The 25,805-nt window shown below is 30.5% G+C and overlaps 1 protein-coding gene across 1 annotated transcript; it reads left to right on the top strand.

The window, feature by feature from the left end:
* The first annotated feature begins 13,281 nt into the window (after nucleotides 1-13,281).
* Nucleotides 13,282-15,918, top strand: LOC145958360 (cytochrome P450 736A117-like). The gene is made up of 2 exons (XM_083075336.1): nucleotides 13,282-14,325; nucleotides 15,062-15,918. Exons 1-2 carry the CDS (start codon nucleotides 13,381-13,383, stop codon nucleotides 15,671-15,673), a joined length of 1,557 nt encoding a protein of 518 aa, XP_082931462.1. The 5' UTR covers nucleotides 13,282-13,380; the 3' UTR covers nucleotides 15,674-15,918.
* The last annotated feature ends 9,887 nt before the right edge of the window (nucleotides 15,919-25,805 follow it).

Here is a 25,805-nt window from a genome sequence, read left to right as displayed (position 1 = left end):
TTACTAGGATCGGCCAATGCTCATACTAGTGAACTAGTCGATCTTTCCTTAAGAATTTGGGAACTACTCTCACACTTACTATCTCACACAAAAACAACACTCTTCTTACTCAATATGTTCAAAGGTAATGCTATCTTAGAAAGTTACTCAATAAATATCCAACAACAATGAGCTAATCCAAGAAACTCATAACCTCACTAATAGACTCAACTATCTCTCACTTAAGCACAACTTCTATCTTAGATAGATCTATGTTATAACTCTGCTAGAAATTACAGGGCCTAGAAAACCCACTTCATACAATCAAAAATCACACTTAGCTAGATAACAACTTAAAACTATCTTGGATACATCTTCATCCTCATCTCTAATATGATGATATCACACCCTAAGGCCAATCTTACTAAACACTCGCTAATTGATCCATAAGATCATCTATCCTCATATCAACATACATGCATATCAAATCATATTAGAATACCTACTATAAACCTTCATATATACCATCCCTAATCATGTACGAATCAATCATCGTTTACACCATATAGCATGTACATGAACCAACCTTACCACATAGTATCATATCATCTTAAACAACCTCTCAATGACAAAACCTCAAAACATCATATCCAAATCTATTTTTATCTTTGCTATGCCTAACAACTCAAAAACATCATGACAACATATACCTACTTTCAACAACTGTCAAAGAAAATGACACACAGAGAGTTTAAACTCATCCAAATGATCTCAAACCTATCTCAAAAGAAAGCTAAGAGAATAAGCTACAACTCTTATGAAGACATAAGATTTCAAAAAAATCATCCTCTTAGCTAAAAATTAAAAAAAAAACACAATAGATATATTCAGCGCTTACAGCTAGATCTCTGATCACTAAAGTAATTATAACTAAAGTTCTAAACCTCCGTTTTATCTGATTCCAGTTCCATTGGAAAGATAACATCCAAGGCTTCAACTTTCTTGAAGACTACAAAATCTAATTTTGTCATTACAGTACTCATACCGATACAACAAAACTGCAGCAAAACATCCTCTACAGTAGATAGCAACATTATATCAACATCTAAAACCACGAAAATACCTCAATCCTTTCTAACTCACTCCTTTCCACCTCAAACTCATATTCAAGCTTCCCACTACAATCCTAAAACAAAACAACTCACATATTCCACACAAAAGACATATATTTGAAATAAAATCCTCATGCAACCTAACCCCTAACTAGGTTAATATGTAAGCATCAAAACTTAAGGAAATCACCAAAACTTTGACCTTTCATCAAGAACACTCAAAGCTCTAATGCTCAACACATAACCTCTTGGATTCAATCACTACAACTATAGCATTTGGAAACTCCACCAATCGAAAACTCTTAATACACTCGACAAATAAATGTCTTACCCACATCCAAGGTTCTAACAGTCCTAGTTGGCTAGCACAAGGCTTCGTCAACTACTACTGGCACATATGCTCGCAACACGAGCGATACCACTTAACCACTACTTCTTATGTAAGCAAGAAGTATCAAAACAAATAAGCAATCATGAATAACATCAACTAAGCTATATCATGTCTTTTAGCCAAACTATGAGAAAACAAAATGAGTGTAAGCACAACATTAACAACGCAAGGGAAACATCATTATCATTAACTTCATCATAAAGAAAAACATTGTTAGAGTACACACAATAAAATAAACAACAAACATAGTCGTTCATCATTAGCACATCAATAAGTTCCACAATTCATTTCATCATTCATCTACCAAACAAGCATAGTAGACTCATAACTCACGGCTGATTGGATCGACCTGTTCTAATACCACTAAATGTGACACTCTTACTACCCCAACACATAAAACGTAATAATGTAATTAAATTAAGGAAATAAAATTTTTCAACAATGGTAAAAGGGTTCACATAAAAACCTTCACAAATGTTCTTCAATATTCAAACTGATTGAAAAGGGAACATTGGAAAATAAAATGTAAGAGTTTACAAATTGTTTTTAACGTAATTAGTAAAACTCCAAATCCATATAAAAATCCATGTCCTAGAAATCCTCTGCCCCGATGTCACAATATCAGAGAATACTCACAATTCAACCGTTGGCATTCTAGATGCCACTCATAGCCAAATATTCCTCACCTAAAACATCCACAATTGCATGGTGAGAAAAGATAACATCTATATGTAAAGCACTCAAGGAAAATCACAACATAATCTCATCAATTATTGAAGTCTTTACAAGCATATCCATACATTCTAATTCTATCAATCATGCATCATATTCACATCACGATTTCACAATCACACCAGTCTATCACAAATCTTGCAATTAACACTATGCCAATGGTCACACCACCTCAAGGTCGTGCCACTCTAGACATAAGTGATACGTATTAATTGCCTCACTCATCCCACATCATGTCAGGTGTACGCTCGTCCTTGTAGCATCACTTACTCAAGGTTCGTCTCATCCCTGGTCATATATGTGAGGAACCACAATCACATCACAATCATAATCATCACAAATCTTACTATGTCAAGGTCACACTACCCTTCAGCCTAGGGTCGTGCTCACCCCTAACATCACACTATGTCAAGGTCACGCTACCCTTTTAGTAGCCTAAGGTCGTGTTCACCCCTCACATAATACTGTGCGAAGGTCACGCTACCCTTTTAACAGTCTACGGTCGTGCTCACCCCTGGTCATCAGTATGAGGATCCACAACCATGTCTCATTCACATTCCACACATCTCATTTCATAACACAAATTCATATCACATACACAATTTCATATCACATACACAACAGATAAGTCTAACAAAATAAGGGTTTACACACCCCTCAAGCAATCCACATCTAGATCATCAATTCTTAACAAGTAATATAAGACACTACAAGAAAATTCGGTATTTCAGACGACAAAAATCCGTGGGAAATGCCCAAAATCCGTGGGTAATGAGGCATTTCCGACGGATTACCGACGGACACTAATCCGTCGGTAAATTGGTCGTCTAAAATTTACCCACGGATTTTTATCCGTGGGTAACTTTCCCACGGATTTTCCCACGGATTTATCCGTGGGTAATTTCCCACGGATTTATGCGTGGGTAACTTTCCCTCAGATTTTCCCACGGATTTATCCGTGGGTAATTTCCCACAGATAAATCCGTGGGAAATTACCCGAAAATTATAATTTTTTTTAATTTTAATAAATTTATTAATGTAACAACCCTCATATTTAGCCTCTCAAGGGTTCTATTTCACGATATGTCATTGTTTAGTGTGTTTTATCCTTACTTGTGCAATTTCTGGGAAACTTCCCCTGTACTACTCCAGGTCAAGCACGCTTAACTGTGAAGTTCTTATGAGTAAGCTACCGAAATGTATATGTATGTTGTCAGTATAACTTGTACAAATTAATTCATTTAAGTCATCCTCAAATATACAATCTCATATTTGTACTATAATAATAATATATAATAATTTTATATTACATATAATAATAATTAATAATAATAATAATATATTTAATTATTATTTATTTATATGTACTTACTTTTATAATTAACGTCTACTTATTTTTATTTAAAATTATAATTTAAATTATTTAATTTTATAATTTATAATGATAATATAATTTAAAAAATTATAAATATTTATTTAATACATACTTATAAATTAAATTTTAATATTTTAAATAAATTATTAATTAATTTAATATATTTATTTACCTTAAATCAAACATATAAAATTCAAAAAATGTATTTATCCTTGTTGTTTTTTTTTCTAATTATCAACTATTAATAAAATACTAACTTAAAATCTTATCTAATTATATATAATATTCTCATATCAAATTTAAAATCAGATATTAGTTATACAAAAATATTAAGATCATATAGTAAAACCAGATATTAATTATACAAAAATATTAAGATCATATAGTAAATTGTCAATAAGATTTTAGTTAAATAATTTAAAATAATTAATGTTTCAATTATATTGTTAATTCACAAATAATTTATTCCAAAACTAATTAATTTTTTATATTAATTATTAGTAAAATTTAGTAACTTTTAATTTAACAATTAATTAGATCGATAAAATTCAACACACGCCATGAGTTACTGAGCGGAATAACTTTCCCAAAGAGTTATTTTATAAGTTATCTTAAATCAAACATATAAAATTTAAAAAATGTATTTATCCTTGTTTTATTTTTTTATTATCAACTATTAATAAAATACTAACTTAAAATCTTATCTAATAATATCATAATATTTTCATATCAAATTTAAAACCAGTTCTTACATTTTCGACAAATATAAATTTGTCTGAAATATTTTATCAATAATATAGCTTTTCCTACAAAAATTTTCTCATCGAAAATATAAATTTTTCAACAGATTTAATTTTGTTTTATAAGAAATCATCTTCGATTAATATAACATTTTGTATATATGATTTAAGAGTAAAATATTTTTAATTTAACGGTTGAATTTATAAAATTCACATTTAATATAAAGTTATACGTCATCTTGTAACTGATTTTGTCTAAAAAATAATAGATAATCATACCCTTAACTAATTTTTATTTTATATATTCTAATTTTATTTGTAATAATATGATTATATATTTAAATAATTTAATTTAAATAATTTTTTAAGTATATTTTTGTCTTTTCACTTAAAATATTTGAATTTCCATATTTTAATTTGAATTATTTTTTAAGTATATTTTTGTCTTTTTGTCTTAAATTTTTGAATTTCTATATTGTAATTTAAATAATTTTTTATTTCTATTATTTATTAATTCTTTTCTTTTTTAATGTTTTATAACATTATTAAAATTTTATAATTTTAATCTCTCTAATTTTATCTTACTTTTTATTTTATAAATATAATTTGGATTATTCATTTTATAATTAAATTAATTTTTTTAAAATTTTTTATGAGTTTACATTCTAAGAATGTATTGAAACTCCTCAATTTTGAATTTAAAAAAAATAATTTCACAGAATTTCCCACAGATTTATCCGTGGGAAATTCTGTGAAAATTTATTTTTTTAAAATTCAAAATTTTATTAAATAATTATCCTATTTAAAGATATTAAATCAATCATAATTATGTAAATCAAAACAAGTTCATTCATACAAAATAAAATGTCATACATAACAAATAAAGTTTAGGAGTTCAAATTTAAAAATAACATATAGTACGATCATTAGTAGAATTATAACATAATGTCTAATAATCAGAATATTCATGTTGTTGCTATCTAATAATTAAATATTGAGGAATTTCAATACATTCTTAGAATGTAAACTCATAAAAAATTTAAAAAATTTAATTTAATTATAAAATGAATAATCCAAATTATATTTATAAAATAAAAAGTAAGATAAAATTAGAGAGATTAAAATTATAAAATTTTATTAATGTTATAAAATATTTAAAATAAAAAGAATTAATAAATAATAGAAATAAAAAATTATTAAAATTAAAATATAGAAATTCAAAAATTTAAGACAAAAAGACAAAAATATACTTAAAAAATAATTCAAATTAAAATATAGAAATTCAAATATTTTAAGTGAAAAGACAAAAATATACTTAAAAATTATTAAAATTAAACTATTTAAATATATAATCATATTAGTTCAAATAAAATTAGAATATATAAAATAAAAATTAGTTAAGGGTATGATTATCTATTATTTTTTTAAACAAAATCAGTTACAAGATGACGTATATTTGCCTTTATCTATTACTATAGATAATCAAACAACTATATATTTAACTATTTTTCTTCTATTCATTTTCTCTGTCTTTATCTCTACTTTCTATATATAGATTTATTGAATTTTTAAATACTCATATTTATACTCGTTACTTTGTATTTTACTGATTTACTTAAATATAAAATTCAGAAATCAATAAAATGTAAATTTAAGAAATTACTACAACTTAAAGAGAGATTTTTAAATCAATAAGTTATTAGGAACAAAAATAATTATTTAGTGTAATTATTTTAACTTTAATGTTTTAAGTTTTAAATAAAGAAGATTTAATCTAGAAAAAATTTCATTAACCCCTACTTGAAGTTTTTCTCAATAACGTCATACATATATCTCTTCTCAAATTTTTAAGTGAGTATTAATTTTCTTATTTATTTATTTAAGTGGCACATACAACTACTTATATAAGATAATACTGTTTATATACTATTAAGAGAAAATAATTAATTAATACAAATATCAATAATTAAATGAGATTTGATCTCTTATTTCATTATTTCAACTTTTTTGAAATTTATTTTAAATATCATGCACACTGTGATTTAAAAAAATATATTAAATTTAAGTAATAATTTTAAAAATGAATTGAAAAAAATCTTATTTTCAAAATTGAAGATCAATGAAAGTTTTCATCAAAATGACATAGTATTGGATGTAATTTAGAAATAAATGATAGATACATATATATGATTTGTAGAACATAATTTAACTTTTTCCCCCTTATTTAATTAATAACGTTATTTTCAAAGAGATGAGTGATTTTTAAAAATTAAAGAAAAGATGTGTTATTCTTAAATTTGAACGTCATGTGTTGGTATTTTTCAAGATAAGTAACAAAAAACACATTTACGCTAATTAGTTTATAATTTATAATAACCTAAACATATAATTATATATAGGTAATATAAGTCATACCTCACACACTTTGATTTATATTTATCTTATCTATATTTTGAAAACACTCATATAATAATGAAAATATTATATAGTGCATTGTTGTGTGTATTGATGCGATTAGGATTGGTTGCATTTGAAAAATAATTGGCTTAAATTTTATTTAATAATTTCAGACGTGGGAAACTCCGTCAGAAATTTCAGACGGATTTTAATCCATGGGAAACTTCGTCAAAAATTTTAGACAGATTTAAATCCGTGGGAAATTCCGTCGGAAATTTCAGACGGATTTAAATCCGTGGGAAATTCCGTCGGAAATTTCCCACAGATTTAAATCTGTCGGAAATTCCGTCGGAAATTCCTTCATGTAAAAATCCGTGGGAAATTTCCCACGGATCTAAATCCGTGGGAAATTTCCGACGGATTTTGGTCCGTGGGAAATAATCCGTGGGAAATTTGACTTTTTCTTGTAGTGAGAATAACATTCATAAATTAATATAATAATCAATGGAATTACCAATTTAATACAATCTTAACATAAACGGTAAAACCCCCCAATTATTCTAAAACTAACTCACAAGCATTTTTCTACAATTTCGTTCTCTCTCCCAAATCATCATTCTTACAAATTAAATATATATTCATAATCCTAAATACATACAGAATCATATAAGACCAATAATTCTCCAAACAGACAATTATAAAATTACTCATAGTCCTACGAGCTTCCTCTTCTACCCAATTCCCTCATGTAACTTTACATATAAATAATTCCCTTTTCCCCCGTACCTTGATATGTAGAAGCTGAACCTACACAAGATCTGGTTGGTCTCCCTCGCTGGGTTCCCCTTGGTCTGAAGCAGAAAGTAGAGGGAAAGAAGAGAGAGCAGAAGAAAAGAAATCAGAAAATGAGAGGTGTGCTTTTTAAGAGTGGTAGAGAGCTCAATTTATAGGCATCAGGCTTCGCCGGAATGACCTGTTCCAAATCTGGAATGGCCCGTTCTGGACTCTGATTGCATGTGTAAAATTCACATCCAGAACGGCCTGTTCTCATACCAGAATGGTCCGTTCTGGGGTTGCACTTAACCCACAACGGCCATATCTGGAACGGCCCGTTCTCAATTAGGGTTATAGACATTTTTGGTGATTTGGAACGCCCCGTTCCAATTTGGGAACGCCCCGTTCCCATCTAAAAATTGTAGACAATTTTTGTATTTTGGAACGGCCCGTTCTAAACTACAAAATCACTTTCGTTTTAGTAGTTTGGAACGACCCCTTTCCAATATGGGAACGGCCCGTTCTAGGCTACTAAATTACCCTCTTTTTAGTAGTTTGGAACGGCCCGTTCCAATTTGGGAACGGCCCGTTCTAGGCTACTGATTACCTCTATTAAGTTTTTGGGCCCTCAAACAATCTGTTAAAATCGGGCTGTTACATATCTTAAACTGAGCTAAACTCTACACACTTGTTGGGAAAATATGAACGCAAATCGCATATTTATCAACTTTGATTATTTTTTACACCTTAATTTTTCTACTCATTGTATATATAATTTTATCTATTTTTTTTCAACCGTATTATATTTATAATTATCATTGTTCAATTCATTTCTAAACTTTACACACATCCTAAACGATGGTGTGAAAAATTCTTCTTTACATACGTATATTTATTCAATTTCCCCTTTGATATGAAAGATGATTGACAAAATGTTTGTAAATCCTATACCTACGAAATATCAGAATGTTATATATTAATGGATATATAGTTATTTTAAATATAAAAAATTATTTTTTAAAAATGACATATAAAAAATATCACTATAGGTATATAATATGTAGGCATAAATTTATTTAACATATAACTATAAATAATTTTAGTGTTAATTTTAAATGAGATTTAACAACATATATTATATGTCATTATAGTCTATACCTGTATTTTTTTTTAATAATATACTAACATATATTATATCTACGGTACAAGTAAAAATAATTTTTAATAATAAGATATTTTGTCCTTATAGGACAATTTTGTTGCAATGTTCCTTATAAATAATATCAACTTTCAAATCAATCACACAACAATAATGAACACTAAAATAACTGATATAAGATTATTTCAACTTAATTAGTAGTCTCGAGTTTGAGTTTTAAATATATAATTATGTTAAATACTTTTGAGAGATAATCTGCTTATAATACAAGTGATCTACAAAAAAAAATAATATCATGATATATATATATATATATATATATATATATATTAATAAAAAATAATAATAACAATAATAAAAGAATCTATAATTAGTTATGTATATTAATATGGTTTTTAGATGTATTATTCATCTAACAATTCAAACAATTAATTTTTATTTTTATTCTTTATCACAATATTTATAATTATGTACATTTCTATCATTTTCTTCTTTTATTATAAAAGGTATTCTATAAATAATTTTGATCTAATTTATATCTATCTCTCACGAAAATTCTTATTAGAGGATGTTGAAGATCCTTCACCGAATTGAATGAAAAATAATATTTATTATAAGTTTTTTTTTATTTTAAATTTTAATACTCAATTAATTCTCTTTTCTTAAAGTTGTATTGATATTCAAGTCTATAATGACCCATCATGGTTGGCATACTGAATGAAATCACTATCACTAATAGCAGAAATTAGATTAGTAAGACATACATGATTAAAGGAAAAAAATGCATCATACATATATATACATAATATAAGTATAAAAGTAAAACATCTGAACTAATATAAACAAGTCATATATATGTGTACAGTAATCGCAAATGATCATATATCCTAATGTCAATTAAGTACGACTATACAAGTGACATGTAGTAGCACTATCATCAACAAAAGATCATACCCTTACCAAAAGTAGCTCCTCATATCTAGTCCTAATCTGCTCTCATACAACGTATGATCATGCAGTCCAAACTCCCATAAAAACAAAAAGGGTAAGTTAGAGTTTGAAAACATGTATATATAGAAAACAATCCTATAACATACAACATTACACCACAATCATACACATGAAAGTTACACCACTCCAAGTAAACATGTATCTAATCCAAACCATGTCACACAAGACATCAACAATGCATGTGAACACACCTCAACACCCATCATATGCAAACATATTAACCAATGTGTCATCACGCATTCACCTATGGAGATCTCCTAACAAAATGAACAGTTTAAGTGAGTTCTGTCCTATTAAACCAACCTAACCATTTTCAAACCCGAAGTGTCTGTTCGATCACAGTAAAATGGGATACCAATCCCACTTCTTATTTCTTGGGCCTTATCACTTACACTAGGAAGGTCTGGTTCCACCATTAGGAATAGTACAATTGGATATAGACTTACCACGACCTTGACATGTATTATCAAGTCACTTATAGAATTCGCCCACTAATTATTCTCAAGAAACACTACAAGAAAACTGTGAATAAGCGGCGAAAAATAAACGTCGGCTAATAGCTGACACAAATAGTGTCGGAAAAGCCGACGCTATTTTAAGATATAGCGTCGGCTTTTCCGACGCTAAACTTAAAATAAATTTAAATTAAATATTTTAAGTTTAGCGTCGGAAAAGTCGACGCTATATTTAAATAATATACGTGCTTTGAGAGAGATAAGATAATTTTTTCAATGTTATATAAGCATAATGTGTTCTAGTACACTTGGTTATCAAGTTCACTTAAGACCTCAAGGTTCACGGATCGAGTCCCAGGAATGTTAAAAATGCAAACGAATAAATGATTAGCGAGAAAAAGAAGATAAAGAAAAAAATAAAAAAAATTTTGTGTCAACATAGTGTCGGCTTAACCGACAATAAAAAACTAAAATAAATAAATTTGTTAGTGACGGCTTAGCCGACACAAAAAAAATTGTGTCGACTTATTTAGCGTCGGCCAAAAACTGACAAATAACTGACAATATTACGTCGGTTTTCATGATTTAGAGTCGGCTTTTGGATGACTCTAATTTGAAACATTCTTGTAGTGAAACCACACAACTTTTTCATTAAGTACTTGGTTAAGGGTTATAGCCCTCAACCTCCTACCTTATCAACCACTAACTAAGGACCTAGAGGAAACTCAACACACCTTAAAAAACCCACTCCAAGAGACATGCCTACTCAAGAAAGGTTTTCCAATAGTAGCCTACCCGAGCACCACACCAAGATACCCTATGTGAGATCTTTCATTTTCAAAATAATTTTCTCTCCTCAAGTCCTAAGTTAGCCAACACGCTTTAATGCCATATCGTATTTTCAACATCTACACCTTACCATAATCTGCTATATACATCACATCCAATCTATGTATATAGAGATCAACAACATCAATCATGTATAGTATACCAATGCTTAACACCTCAACCAAGAATAACATACCAAGGCTTAACAATTCATCCAAGTATAACATATCAATGCCCAACAATTCATTCAATAATAATATATTAAACATACATAGCATATCAATACTCATCACCATTTCAACCACACAAATATAGCTTATCAATGCTTATTATCATCATCCTACATCATGCAACATACAATAAATACAAATATTTTATTCATGTTCACCAAATTAAACATCATAGTACATGTATCAACATACAACTTATCAAAATCACTTATTATACAATGACAACCTTTACATAAAAAAAATACATAGAAAATTCTACTACTTCTATCATATTCATCCTTATCTCGTGAAAAACAAGAGGATTTTCTACAACTCTCATGAAGACCTCAGGTTCTAATTCCATCATCTACCATGTTCAAAATTATAAAAACTGTAATAGTTTGTCTAAATGTTGATAGCTTGACCTTTACTCACTAAAAAAGTCATAACTAGAGTTGTAAATCTCCTTTTTATGTGATTCTAAAGTCATTAGAAAGTTAACATCCAAGCCTACAACTTTCATAAATATCCCAAGACCAAATTTGGTCACTTACCCTTCTGCTTCAACACTCAATTTGACGCTTTAGTGTTGGATTTTTGCCAGCTTAGTTTTTTTCCCATTATTATAGTGCTCAACTGTAGTTGTAGCATTGGATCTTTGCCAATCCAATTTTTCGCCATAGTTACAACGCTCAACTGTAACTATATCGCTGAATCTTTGCCAGATCCTATTTTTCACTACTGAAGCACTAATTTTTTCGTTGCAGCATTGGATCTCTGTTTGAACCTCTTATTTGGAGTACTACAAGCACTCTAGCATCGAAACCAGTGCTCCAATTAATGTCAAAACCAATGCTCTAGCATTAAGTTCAAAGTTCTTTTGCATTTCGCGAATATTAGACCTAACAACTAAGAACCCTATCAAATTTCCAAAATCCTCTCACCCAACTAATAATTCATGCTTCCAAATTCAATATTTCTCACCCATTAGCAACATATAACTTAGATTTTGAAGAAAATCAAACATGCAACCATAAAACAATAATTAGATCATTAAATCTTTCTTCTTTCACCAAGAACACCAAATTCTTCCAAGGCCACTACCCACCCCAAATTAAGCAAACCACCTAGCACTCAACGAGAATCAAGGTATATGTAACACCAATTCCACAAAAAATCAAGTTCTAGCTCCCTTACCTAGATTCCAACCACGGAAAGAAGAGAAGAGAAACAAAAAGGAGGAGAAGAGAATTTTGCAACCTTTGAGCTTCTGAGGTAACACCCCACAACCATCACAACTTGTTTTTCCTCTTTCATGAGTCAACCACGAAGAAGGAAGGAACACTTCAGCCACAACACTCTCAAGGCTTGTGAAGAGAAAAAGAAAGAAAAGAGACTCAATGTTACAAAACCTATACCCATCTTTTCAGTTAACCTACTGGACTTTTTGTCCATTCTAAATTAAAAGAAAATAAAAATATCGAAAAACTATTTACCAGAATAAATAATTTATAGCAACATAACACCATATTAAAGAAAACGCTTCTAGAGGAGTGACATTTTCTGAACATAGAATATTTGAACAAAAAAAAAACCTCCCCTTATACGTTTTTTGTTCAAAAAAAAATTTTACTCTCAAAATGTTTAAGTTGTAATCTAATTTACTTTTTAATTTTAAAAATTATATTTTTTTTTTTGTATTATTAAATTTTAAGTTTATAAATTTAAATGTCAATTTTATTATGTGTAGATTTAATATAAAACCCGTGAACATTTTCGATCTGTTCAAATATTCTATATATGTTTAAAAATCGTCACTCCTGAGACATTTTCTTTAATCCTGTGTCAGGTTAACACAAAGTATTTATTTTGATAAATAATTTTTAAAAAAAATTAATTTTGGTATTTTTATTTTTATTTTTTAATTTAGAATGGGCAAAAGGCATATATAACCCGCTGTCGGCTGTCGTGATGCCGATAGATGCACGTATTCATGCCATTTTAATACTATTACATATAATCAAGAAACGTGTTGCGTGTTCATATTCTGCACAAACACAAACACGTGACGTAGCTGATGTAACTTCTAACCTGTATAAATACCTGAATCTGCCTTGATAATTAAGCAGCGAATTAAAGAAAAGACACTACACAAGTACGCATATCTTGAGTCGTTATTATTGCATAGTCATTCATCATCTATAACAACTGAAAGCCAATGTCGAACTCTCGGCATGAGAACTCTTCTTCATGCAGCTTCTACTTCCCACTAGTTACCATCATCATCCTCTTTCTTTTACGCACACTCTTCAATCTTGTTCTCAAATGGAATAATAATTCCAATTCTGCAACAACACCACCATCTCCTCCAAAGCTTCCAATAATAGGAAACCTCCACCAACTTGGAACCCTAACTCACCGCACTCTCCAGTCCTTTGCTCAAACCTATGGCCCTTTGATGTTACTTCACTTTGGAAAAGTTCCAGTTCTTGTGGCCTCAACAGCTGAGGCTGCTCGTGAGATTATGAAAACCCATGACCAAGTTTTCTCCAACAGACCACATCGTAAGATGTTTGATATCTTCTTGTATGACTCCAAAGACGTGGCATCTGCTCCATATGGCCACTATTGGAGGCAAATGAGGAGCATTTGCGTCTTGCATCTTCTCAGTGCCAAAAAGGTTCAATCCTTTCGTGCAGTGAGAGAAGAGGAAATCTCCATAATGATGGAAAAGATTAGACAATGTTGTTCTTCTTTGATGCATGTGAATTTAACTGATTTATTCTCTACAGTCACCAATGACATAGTGTGTAGAGCTGCTCTTGGAAGGAGATACAGTGGAGAAGGTGGGAGTAAGTTTCGGGAGCCAATAAATGAGATGTCGGAGCTGATGGGTGCTTCAGTTTTAGGAGACTATATACCTTGGCTTGATTTTTTGGGAAGAGTTAATGGAGTGCATGGTAGAGCACAGAGAGTGGCTAAACAGCTCGATGAGTTTTTGGAAGAAGTTGTTGATGAGCATGTTAGTAAGAGAGGACACGATGTGCATGATGATGGTGATGGTGAAGGGCAGAATGATTTTGTGGACATTTTGTTGTGGGTACAAAAGACAAATGCCGTAGGATTCCAGATTGATAGAACAACTATAAAGGCTTTGGCTCTGGTACGTAAGATTAGTCCCTAACTTTTCTAGTTTCTAACTTCATAAAATATCTGCTTATCCTGTAATTAAAGCATGCATGCATCACTTGTCATCCTTAATGTCAATTGAAAATGACGTGAACAAAAAACTGAAATGTAAATGATATTTTATATTAATATCGTGTTTGGATATTATAACAATATTGATACAATATTAGCCATAATTTATTGCTTAATTTTTAAAATTGGGCGGTGTGTGAAATATATTCTCATTTTAGGTAGTCAACATGGAAGATGCAAGTCAAATCTACTTAGCGTGAAAATATAGCTTTGGCCCGTATCTTTCATGTAATTATATTTCTAAACAATCTCATTTTGATAATTAATTTCCAAAAGACTTTACTTTAATCGATCAGTCCAATATTTCTTTAATAAACTCTTTTCGAAGACACACTTTTTTTTTTTTTTTTTTACTATCAGATGAAATTCAATTGGATTAATCATTCAAAATTCAATAACATGAATCTTGTAAAGTTACACATTTTATTTAAAGAATATGTTGCTATAACTTCTCTACTCCAGGTTAATTAACAAAAGTTATAAATTCTTTTTAATTTCACTTGTTGTATGTTTTTACACCACTTTCCTAGGCAAAAATTTGGCAACAAACGCAGAATCGCTGTAAACTTTTATTTTCCGTCTTAGAATTTAAAGATAGAATATGACGTTGACAATGGATATGGTTGTATTTCTTTCAGGATATGTTTGTTGCAGGTACTGAAACGACCTCCTCAATGCTAGGATGGTCCATGACAGAACTCTTAAGGCATCCAATTGTGATGCAGAAGCTACAAGATGAGGTGAGGAACGTGGTTGATGATAGAACTCACATAACTGAGGATGATTTGAGTAGCATGCATTACTTAAAGGCAGTGGTTAAAGAAACTTTTCGATTACATCCCCCACTTCCCTTATTGCTTCCAAGGGAATCCATGCAAGATGCCAAAGTGATGGGTTATGACATTGCAGCTGGAACACAAATAATAGTTAATGCTTGGGCAATTGCAAGAGATCCTTCATGTTGGGACCAACCTCAAGAGTTTCAACCCGAGAGGTTCTTAAATAGTTCAATAGATATCAAAGGACATGATTTCCAAGTGATTCCATTTGGTGCAGGAAGGAGACGTTGCCCAGGAATCATGTTTTCCATGGTTGTGTATGAACTGACCCTAGCAAACCTTGTTCACCAATTTAATTGGACAGTGCCTGGTGGAGTAATTGGGGATCAGACATTGGACATGACTGAATCTACTGGATTATCCGTTCGAAAAAAATTCCCTCTTGTGGCAATTGCATCTCCACATATATAAGAAATGAATTATTAAAGATAAAAGTAATAACTTAAGAAGAAAAATAAGTGTTGCGCTCTTGATTAAGTATTTTAGAATAATTTAAGGCGAAGAATGCTTTCAGAGTATATATACTCTATCGCTCTTGATAGTTGAACAATTGTATTGGTTGATCAATATTTAAGTTAGTTGAGCTCTCAACTTTGTACGTGGGTAATATATATGTGCAATGTTTAATCAAGTGATCTTAATATTTTTATTTTTAAGTCTGGTAAACTAAATTCTCATTTTTATCAACATAAGTGTTTTTGCGTTTTATACCTTTCATGGTGTTACAACTGGATCGATCTATCAAAGCTATTGTCTCCTTTCTTTGTGCAACCTTCACTACAATATTTTTACAATCCAATTGTGCTTCAAGTTGAATGAAGATAATTTTCTACCATAGCAATAGCATGCTATAGCAACATTCAAAGATTTCAAACTTCAAAATACATCAGTGAGAATGTTACGTACAATAAAATTAATATAGTTGTGAATCTTATGGATCATAGGAAATTTACAATGATGTATATACATTTTAGGATCAATTGTAAGATCCCAAATTTTCTAAAATTGTTAAAAGGATGTTTTTATTAATTAAATGAGTTTTAAAAAATATTTTAGAGTCTTTTAATAATAATAAGTATTTTTAATTAATAAAAAATATTATGAAATTATTTTTATTATGGAAAGTATTTGGAGAAAATATATGTTTTAATTAATTATGTAATTAAATGTATTTTGAAAAATATATATTTTTGTATAGTGAAATATTTAATTATGTTTTGTTTTAAAAAGAAATTAGGGAAAGAGCAATTTTTATAAAAAGTTAGGTTAATTTTTTGGTATTTCATGTTTACGCTTCCCTCATATGTTTACACGCTAGCTCTTCTATATGGAGTAGAAGAAATGCATGAAAAATAGGAAGAACATCATCCTGAAGCTCTATAATCGTCACCTAATGTTATTGAGATGAGGGTGAGTGAGGATTTTCTCCCTTGAGAGTCAATTAATCTGTTGGGTTGCAATCACTTTTTGCCTGGATATCTAGTTCGGGAAAAAATCATGATTTAACTTGAGAAAGGAGAATTAGAGTTCTATGTGTTTCTGATGAGTCTTATATGTGATAATTGATTTATGTGTGTGATTAATTTTGTGTTGAGTATTTTTTATTTTGAATCTATGAGTGTTTTGTAGAAACCTTTGAATTATAGAGTAAAGATTGATAAAATTGATGATGAATTCTGAAAGTAATGTATGTATTTGTTTAATTGATGGTATAGAAGTATATTTTGAGTGTTAATTGTGATGATAATGGATTAAATTAAGTGAATTGAGTCAGGTGTGAGTTATGCAATTTTTTACACTTTGTTGTAGTGAATTTTTTCCTAAGGCATACAAATGGCACACTCATACCCACTTTCATGCCCATGCAAACGTCTCCTAAATGAATTAATTTGCTTTTTATTTCTTTACAAGAGTTGTAGTATTAGATATGTTAGCTTTCCAATGGTGTTAGAATCATTCAAAAAGGAGGTTTAGAACTCAAGTTATGATTAAATTAGTGAGTAAAAGTCAAATTGTCATATTTTGGCTAAAAAGTTATGATTTTATAATTAAGTTGCGTGTGTTGTAATTCATGAACAAATGAAATTGTATGATAAAATGTTGTAAGATGTGTATATGATGTTGACATAATGTTATATGTTATTTTCTTTTTACAAGCTTAACATATGTTTTTCATGTGTGATTGAGACTACGATGATCTTGACATTTCATGGGACTAGGACAAAATTAACTAATTAAATGACTTACATGTGTAGCTAGTAGTGAATCACGTTGATGGTGACTCTTTTTAGTGATATATGAGAATTTTTTTTTCATGTAATGAAGAGAATGAGGGATATATGTTTCCATTTTATAGAAAGAGGAAAATTCATAATATTAGAAGGGGTATTTTTAATTAAAAAAAATTCCATTATTTATATTTATTTCATAATTAATAATTCTTTTTAAAAAATATTATTAGTAATTAAGAATACTTGTTTGCATAAGGACTTCTTTTCTTCATACATTTACATTTATAGGGAGGAGAATGCTTGTGCAGTTAAACTAATATCTTATGGGATTGAGCATAATTTAATTTTGTTCCTTCTTTTACTGAGAGAATTTTTATCATAAATGTTATAGTTTACTTTTATTTCGTTTTTGTTGACTTTTAGTGGATTTTAATACAGTCTTCCCATGTTCTTTGCACTTTTTACCATTATTATTTGTTCTCTATTAGGTATGTTAGAGGTGATTGATAGACTTAGGAGTGTTGTTATTAGGATATCTAAGTTCTATAGTGATATTTTTCACTCCTAGCTTTTATTTAAAATATTTAAGAATACTTTTTAAAATTTAAATCCAGAATTTACCTACCTTAAGCTGAGCTCAACTCTACACACTTGTTGGGAAAATATGAACGCGAATCGCATATTTATCAACTTTGATTATTTTTTACACCTTAAATTTTCTACTCATTGTATATATAATTTTATCTATTTTTTTCAGCCGTATTATGTTTATAATTATTATTGTTCATTTCTAAACTTTACACACATCCTAAATGATGGTGTGGAAAATTCTTCTTTACATACGTATGTTTATTCAATTTTCCCTTTGATATATGAAAGATGATTGACAAAATGTTTGTAAATCCTATACCTACGAAATATCAGAATGTTATATATTAATGGGTATATAGTTATTTTAAATATGAAAAATTATTTTTTTAAAAATGACACATAAAAAATATCACTATAAGTATATAATATATAGACATAAATTTATTTAACGTATAACTATAAATAATTTTAGTGTTAATTTTAAATGAGATTTAATAATATATAGTATATGTTATTATAGTCTATACCTGTATTTTTTTTAATAATATACTAACTGTTAGGCCTACTTGAAAATCGCATGAGTCGAAAAGAGTATAAAAAGATTTCTCGAAAAATATTATGAAATCAACACTTACCAAGAACAGATTTTCGAGATCAAAGAGAATTATTTCGAGTTGAATAAAGATATGCTCGAAAATTAGTGAAGTTGTCTGGGGTACTTATGGTCATACTAAGGTAGTTATCAAGTCCAGGTCGAGAAGTCCATACACGTGGGAGAACGGTTATGAGAAGTTACAATTTAGAGCCACGAAATAAGCAAAGTGGATAGCGGTTATCTTATAATGACCTACGTGCACGAAGCTAACCATTTTTTATTGGCTCTATAAATTCAAAAGTTTTGCATCTTTACAAAGGTCGAAAAATTCATACTAGAACTAAACTCTCAAGCAATCTCCGCCTGCGCATATGACTTTCGTGCAAGGAATTGTTTTCGGGTATGACTACTTCTCGGTCATTTTCCTTTTCTCTTTATAGGAGTAGAATTAGTGTAGTCTCTTGTTCTTCTTTTAATCACGTAGTGAAATTGTATACTTTGATTCATATGCTCCAATGTGTAATGTAATTTGATCAACATGTGAATTGAACCATGATTTGTATTGCTAACATACGTGTTGTTCATTCTGTGCATTTGAATATTTACATACATGAATGTTATTGCTTGATAATAATTAGCGAATATTTAGAAACAAGCAATTATTAAAACTTTCTACTCTGTCTCTTCTTGCATTACATTTCATCAATTTGTAAAAACACTAAAAATACCTAAATTGAAACATTTCTTGTGCTAATCCGAGTAAAAAGAATCCGTAAAACTAATTCCACCGAAAACACTAACATATATTATATCTACGGTACAAGTAAAAATAATTTTTAGTAACAAATATTTTTTCCTTATAGGACAATTTTGTTGCAATGCTCTTTATAAATAATATCAACTTTCAAATCAATCACACAACAATAATGAACACTAAAATTAATTGATATAAGATTATTTCAACTTAATTAGTAGTCTCGAGTTTGAGTTTCAAATATATAATTATGTTAAATACTTTTGAGAGATAATCGGCCTATAATACAAGCGGTCTACAAAAAAAATAAAATATAATGATATATATATATATATATATATATTAATAAAAATAATAATAACAATAATAAAAAAATCTATAATTAGTTATGTATATTAATATGATTTTTTAGAGATGTATTATTCATCTAACAATTCAAATAATTAATTTTTATTTTTATTTTTTATCACAATATTTATAATTATTTACATTTCTATCATTTTCTTCCTTTATTATAAAATGTATTCTATAAATAATTTTGATCTAATTTATATCTATCTCTCATTGAAATTCTTATTAGAGGATGTTGAAGATCCTTCACCTAATTGAATGAAAAATAATACTTATTATAAGTTTTTTTTTTAAATTTTAATACTCTATTAATTCTCTTTTCTTAAAATTGTATTGATATTCAAGTTTATAATGACCCATCATGGTTGCCATATTGAATGAAATCACTATCACTAATAACATAAATTAGATTAGTAAGACATACATGATTAAAGAAAAAAAATGCATCATACATATATACATAACATAAGTATAAAAGTAAAACATCTTAACTAATATAAACAAGTCATATATATGTGTACAGTAATCCCAAATAATCCTATATCCTAATTTCAATTAAGTACGACTATAAAGTTACGTGCAGTAGCATTGTCATCAGTAAAAGATCATACCCTTACCAATAGTAGCTCCTCATATCTTGTCCTGATCTACTCTTATACAACGTATGATCACCCAGTCTAAACTCTCATAAAAACAAAAAGGGTAAGTTAGAGTTTGAAAACATGTATATATAGAAAACTATCCTATAATATATAACATTACACCACAATCATACATGAAAGTTACAACACTCCAAGTAAACATGTATCTAATCCAAACCATGTCACACAAGACATCAACAATGCATATGAACACACCTCAACACGCATCATATGCAAACATATTAACCAATATGTCATCACGCATTCACCTATGGAGATCTCCTAACAAAATGAACAGTTTAAGTGAGTTCCATCCTATTAAACCAACCCAACTGTTTTCAAAACCCAAAGTGTCTGTTCGATCACAGTAAAATGGGATACCAATCCCACTTCTTATTTCTTGGGCCTTATCACTTACACTAGGAAGGTCTAGTTCCACCGTCAGGAATAGTACAATTGGATATAGGCTTACTACGACCTTGGCATGCATTATCAAGTCACTTATAGAATTCGCCCACTAATTATTCTCAAGGAATCACACAAGTTTTTCATTAAGTACTTGGCTAAGGGTTGTAGCCCTCAACCTCCTACCTTATCAACCACTAACTAAGGACCTAGAGGAAACTCAACACATTAGAAACCCACTCCAAGAGACATGCCTACTCAAGGAAGGTTTTCCAATAGTAGCCTACCTGAGCACCACTCCAAGATACCCTATGTGGGATCTTTCATTTTCAAAATAATTTTCTCTCCTCAAGTCCTAAGTTAGCCAACACGCTTTAATGCCATATCGTATTTTCAACATCTACACCTTACCATAATCTACTATATACATCACATCCAGTCTATGTATAGAGATCAACAACATCAATCATGTATAGTATACCAATGCTTAACACCTCAACCAAGAATACCAAGGCTTAACAATTCATCCAAGTATAACATATCAATACCCAATAACTCATTCAATAATAGTATATTAAACATACATAGCATATCCATGCTCATCACCATTTCAACCACACAAATATAGCTTATCAATGCTTATTATCATCATCCTACATCATACAACATACAATAAACACAAATATTTTATTCATGTTCACCAAATTAATCCATCATAGTACATGTATCAACATACAACTTATCAAAATCACTTATTATACAATGACAACCTTTACATAAAAAAAATGCATAGAAAGTTCTACTACTCCTATCATACTCATCCTTATCTCATGAAAGACAAGAGAATTTTCTACAACTCTCATGAAGACCTCAGGTTCTAATTCCATCATCTACCATGTTGAAAATTATAAAAACTGCAATAGTTTATTTAAATGTTGATAGCTTGACCTTTACTCACTAAAAAAGTCATAACTAAAGTTCTAAACCTCCTTTTTAGGTGATTCTAAAGTCGTTAGAAAGCTAACATCCAAGCCTACAACTTTCATAAATATCCCAAGACTAGATTTGGTCACTTACCCCTCTGCTGCAACACTCAATCTGATACTTTAGTGTTGGATTTTTGCTAGCCTAGTTTTTCCCCATAATTATAGCGCTCAACTGTAGTTGTAGCATTGGATCTTTGCCAATCCAATTTTTTTGCCATAGTTACAACGCTCAACTGTAACTATAACGCTGAATCTTTGCCAGATCCTATTTTTCACTACTGAAGCACTCATTTTTTCGTTGCAGCATTGGATCTCTGTTTGAACATCTTATTTGGAGTATTTCCAGCACTCTAGCATTGAAACTAGTACTCCAATGTCAAAAACCAACGCTCTAGCACTAAGTTCAAAGTTCTTTTGCATTTCGTTAATAATAGACCTAACAACTAACAACCCTATCAAATCTCCATTCTTCCAAGGCCAATACCCACTCTAAATTAAGTAAACCACCTAGCACTCAACTAGAATCAAGGTATATGTGACACCAATTCCACAAAAAAATCAAGTTCTAGCTCCCTTACCTAGATTCCAACCACAGAAAGAAGAGAAGAGAAACAGAAAGGAGGAGAAGAGAATTTTGCAACCTTTGAGCTTCCGAGGTAACACCCCACCACCATCATAACTTGTTTTTCCTCTTTCATGAGTCAACCACGGAGAAGGAAGGTGTAACACCCCAGTTTTTATTTTATTTTTTTTTTATTTTATTTTAATCAAGGGTATGTTGGTAATTTTACAAAAGTATAGGGGTGATTTAGTAGCTTGGAACAGGCTGTTCCGGAATTAGAACGGGTCGTTCCAAACTACCAAATTATATGTGAGTTAATAGCCCAGAACGGGCCGTTCTCAAGTTGGAACGGGCCGTTCCAGACTATTAAAAATTGCCTTAAACTTTAAGTGGGAACGGGCTTGGGACGGGCTATGGCAGTTGTGAGTAATAAATGCACACCAGAACGGGCCGTTCTGGTTTGAGAATGGGTCGTTCTGGGTGTGATTTTTACCCATGATCTAAGGGTCCAGAACGGGCCGTTCTGAAATTGGAACGGGTCGTTCCGGCGAAGACTGATGCCTATAAATTGAGCTCTCTGCCACTCCCAAAAAGCACACCTCTCATTTTCTGATATTTTTTCTTCTGCTCTCTCTTCTTTTCTCTCTACTTTCTGCTTTAGACCGAGGGGAACCCAGTGAGGGAGACCAACCAGATCTTGTGTAGGTTCAACTTCTACATATCCAGGTACGGGGGAAAAAGAGATTATTTGTATGTAGACTTACATGAGAGAATTGGGTAGAGGAAGAGTCTCTTAAGATTATGAGTAATTTTATAATTATTTCTGTTTGGAGAGTTATTGGTCTTATGTGATTCTGTATATATTTAGGACTATGAATATATGATTTATTTGTAAAAATGATGCTCTGGGAGAGAGAACGAAATTATAGAAAAGTGCCTGTAAGTTAGGTTTTGGAAAAATTAGATTATTTCTGTTTGAGGAATTAATGATACCATTAGATTCGATATGTGTTGAGGATTAGAAATATATATTTAATTTGTAAGAATGATGATTTGGGAGAGAGAACGAAATTGTAGAAAAGTGCCTGTGAGCTAGGTTTTGGAATAATTGGGAGTTTTACCGTTTATGTTAAAATTATATTAAATTGATAATTCTATTAATTATTTTATTAATTTATGAATGTTATTGTTATGTTAATTGATATGGAATTGTGCATGTTTTTGAGATATGAGATGGGATGTTGTGTGGATATGATTATGATTGTGATTGTGGTACCTCACACTAATGACCAGGGATGAGACGAACCTTGAGTAGTGATGCTTCAAGGATGAGCTTGCCCCTGGCATAGTGTGGGATGAGTGAGGCAATTAACACGCATCACTTATGTCAAATATGGCAGCCCTGGCATATGGTTAATTGCAAGAGATTGTGTGGATTGTAATGTGACTGTGGTTCCTCACATGTACACTAATGACCAGGGATGAGAAGAACCTTGGGTAAGTGATGCTACGAGGACGAGCGTGCCCCTGGCATGGTGTGAGATGAGTGAGGCAATTAACCCGTATCACTTGTGTTAGTTGTGGCGTGGTCTTGACATAGTGTTAATTGTAAGATTTATGTGGATTGTGATGGATTGATGTAATTGTGAATTGAGATGTGAAGATGATGAATGATTGATAAATTATGATATATATATATATATATATATAAATGCTTGTAAATATTTTATTAAGTAACGAGTTATGATGAGATTACATTTGTGGTGTGTTTGTATGTGCTTTGCATATAGATATTTTCTTTTCTCACCGTATAAATTGTGGATGTTTTAGACGAGGAAGATCCGGCTACGAGTGGCATCTAGAATGCCAACAGTTGAATTGTGGGGATGCTCTGATATTGTGACATCGGGGCAGAAGATTTTTAGGACATAGATTTTTATATGGATTTGAATTGTAATTATTATTTTTTTGAAAACAATTTGTAAACTCCTGGGTTTCATTTTTTTTTTTATCATTGTGGAATAATTTTGAAGATTCTCATGTGAACCCTTTTATCAAAATTGAAAAAAATATTTGTAAGTTTTCATTACTACAATATATGTGTTGGGGTAGTAAGGGTGTCACAAAAGGAACACTTCAGCCACAACACTCCCAAGGCTTGTGAAGAGAAAAAGAAAGAAGAGGGACTCAATGTTACAAAACCTATACCCATCTTTTCAGTTAACCTACTGGGCTTTTTGTCTATTCTAAATTAAAAAGAAAATAAAAATATCGAAAAACTATTTACCAGAATAAATAATTTATACCAACGTAACACCATATTAAAGAAAACGCTTCTAGGGGAGTGACATTTTCTAAACATAGAATATTGGTTAAAATACTAAGTTGGTCCCTTATAATATTTTTTGTTTCAATTTAGTCCTACTTTAATTTTTTGTTTCAATTTGATCCCTAATAATTTAAATTACTGCAATATCAGATTTCTGTCTAAATTATATAAACGGAGTTAACTGTTGGCCACGTGGATGTCACCTAGATACATAAGTGGATTCAAATTTCTTTAATGCATCTGAAACCAGAACGACTCGTTTTGAAACCAGAACGACCCGTTCTGCTTGCACTCTTGGTGTGTTAATTTTGCATATGGAACAAGCCGTTCCATATGCATTATTTAACACACCAAGAGTGCAAGCAGAACGGGCCGTTCCAGAATGCCAACCACATATGTACGTTCAACAAAATGCAACAATGTGGTTCAAAAATTGAAAACAAAAATTCATAACATAACATAAATTCAAAGACTGAAAACAAAAATTCATAACATAACATATACTAAGAAAGTTCAAAGAAATTACTGAGAAAGGAAATCATCTAGATAATGCTAAAGGTGCCAATAATACATCTTATCCACCAAGAACAGGTTGTTGGGGTATATCGGTCATCCTTGACCGTATAGTGCCGATTTGGTAGTAAGTGGTTCACTTAAGTTTGACTAACAATGAAATAAAACCTGCCACCATTGTCCTTAGTGATACACTGCATTATCCTTAGTGATACACTGTATAGCCCAAATGTTTAGCAATTGAAGTTATCAATCCCCATTGACAATATTATCTAGTGTTCGAAATGCTTTGTACCTTGGGTCTTTTTCCTTGCACGATTCACAACCGTGATTTAGAATCACGGGCGTGAACTATAATCATCGACCGTTTGAGTTTGGCATTCTGGAACCAGAACGACCCGTTCTGTTTGCACTCTTGGTGTGTTAATTTTGTACCTAGAATGACCATAATCATCGACCATTTGAGTTTGGCATTCTGAAACCAAAACGACTCGTTCTGAAACTAGAACGACCCGTTCTGCTTGCACTATTAGTGTGTTAATTTTGCATCTAGAACGGCCCGTTCTAGGTGCAAAATTAACACAA

The sequence above is a fragment of the Cajanus cajan genome, chromosome 1, assembly GCF_000230855.2.
Source record: "Cajanus cajan strain Asha chromosome 1, NIPB_CcT2T_4, whole genome shotgun sequence".
Lineage (NCBI taxonomy): Eukaryota > Viridiplantae > Streptophyta > Magnoliopsida > Fabales > Fabaceae > Cajanus > Cajanus cajan.
The sequence above is the reverse complement of the archived record's forward strand: the minus strand, read 5'-3'. Positions and strand labels throughout refer to the sequence as shown.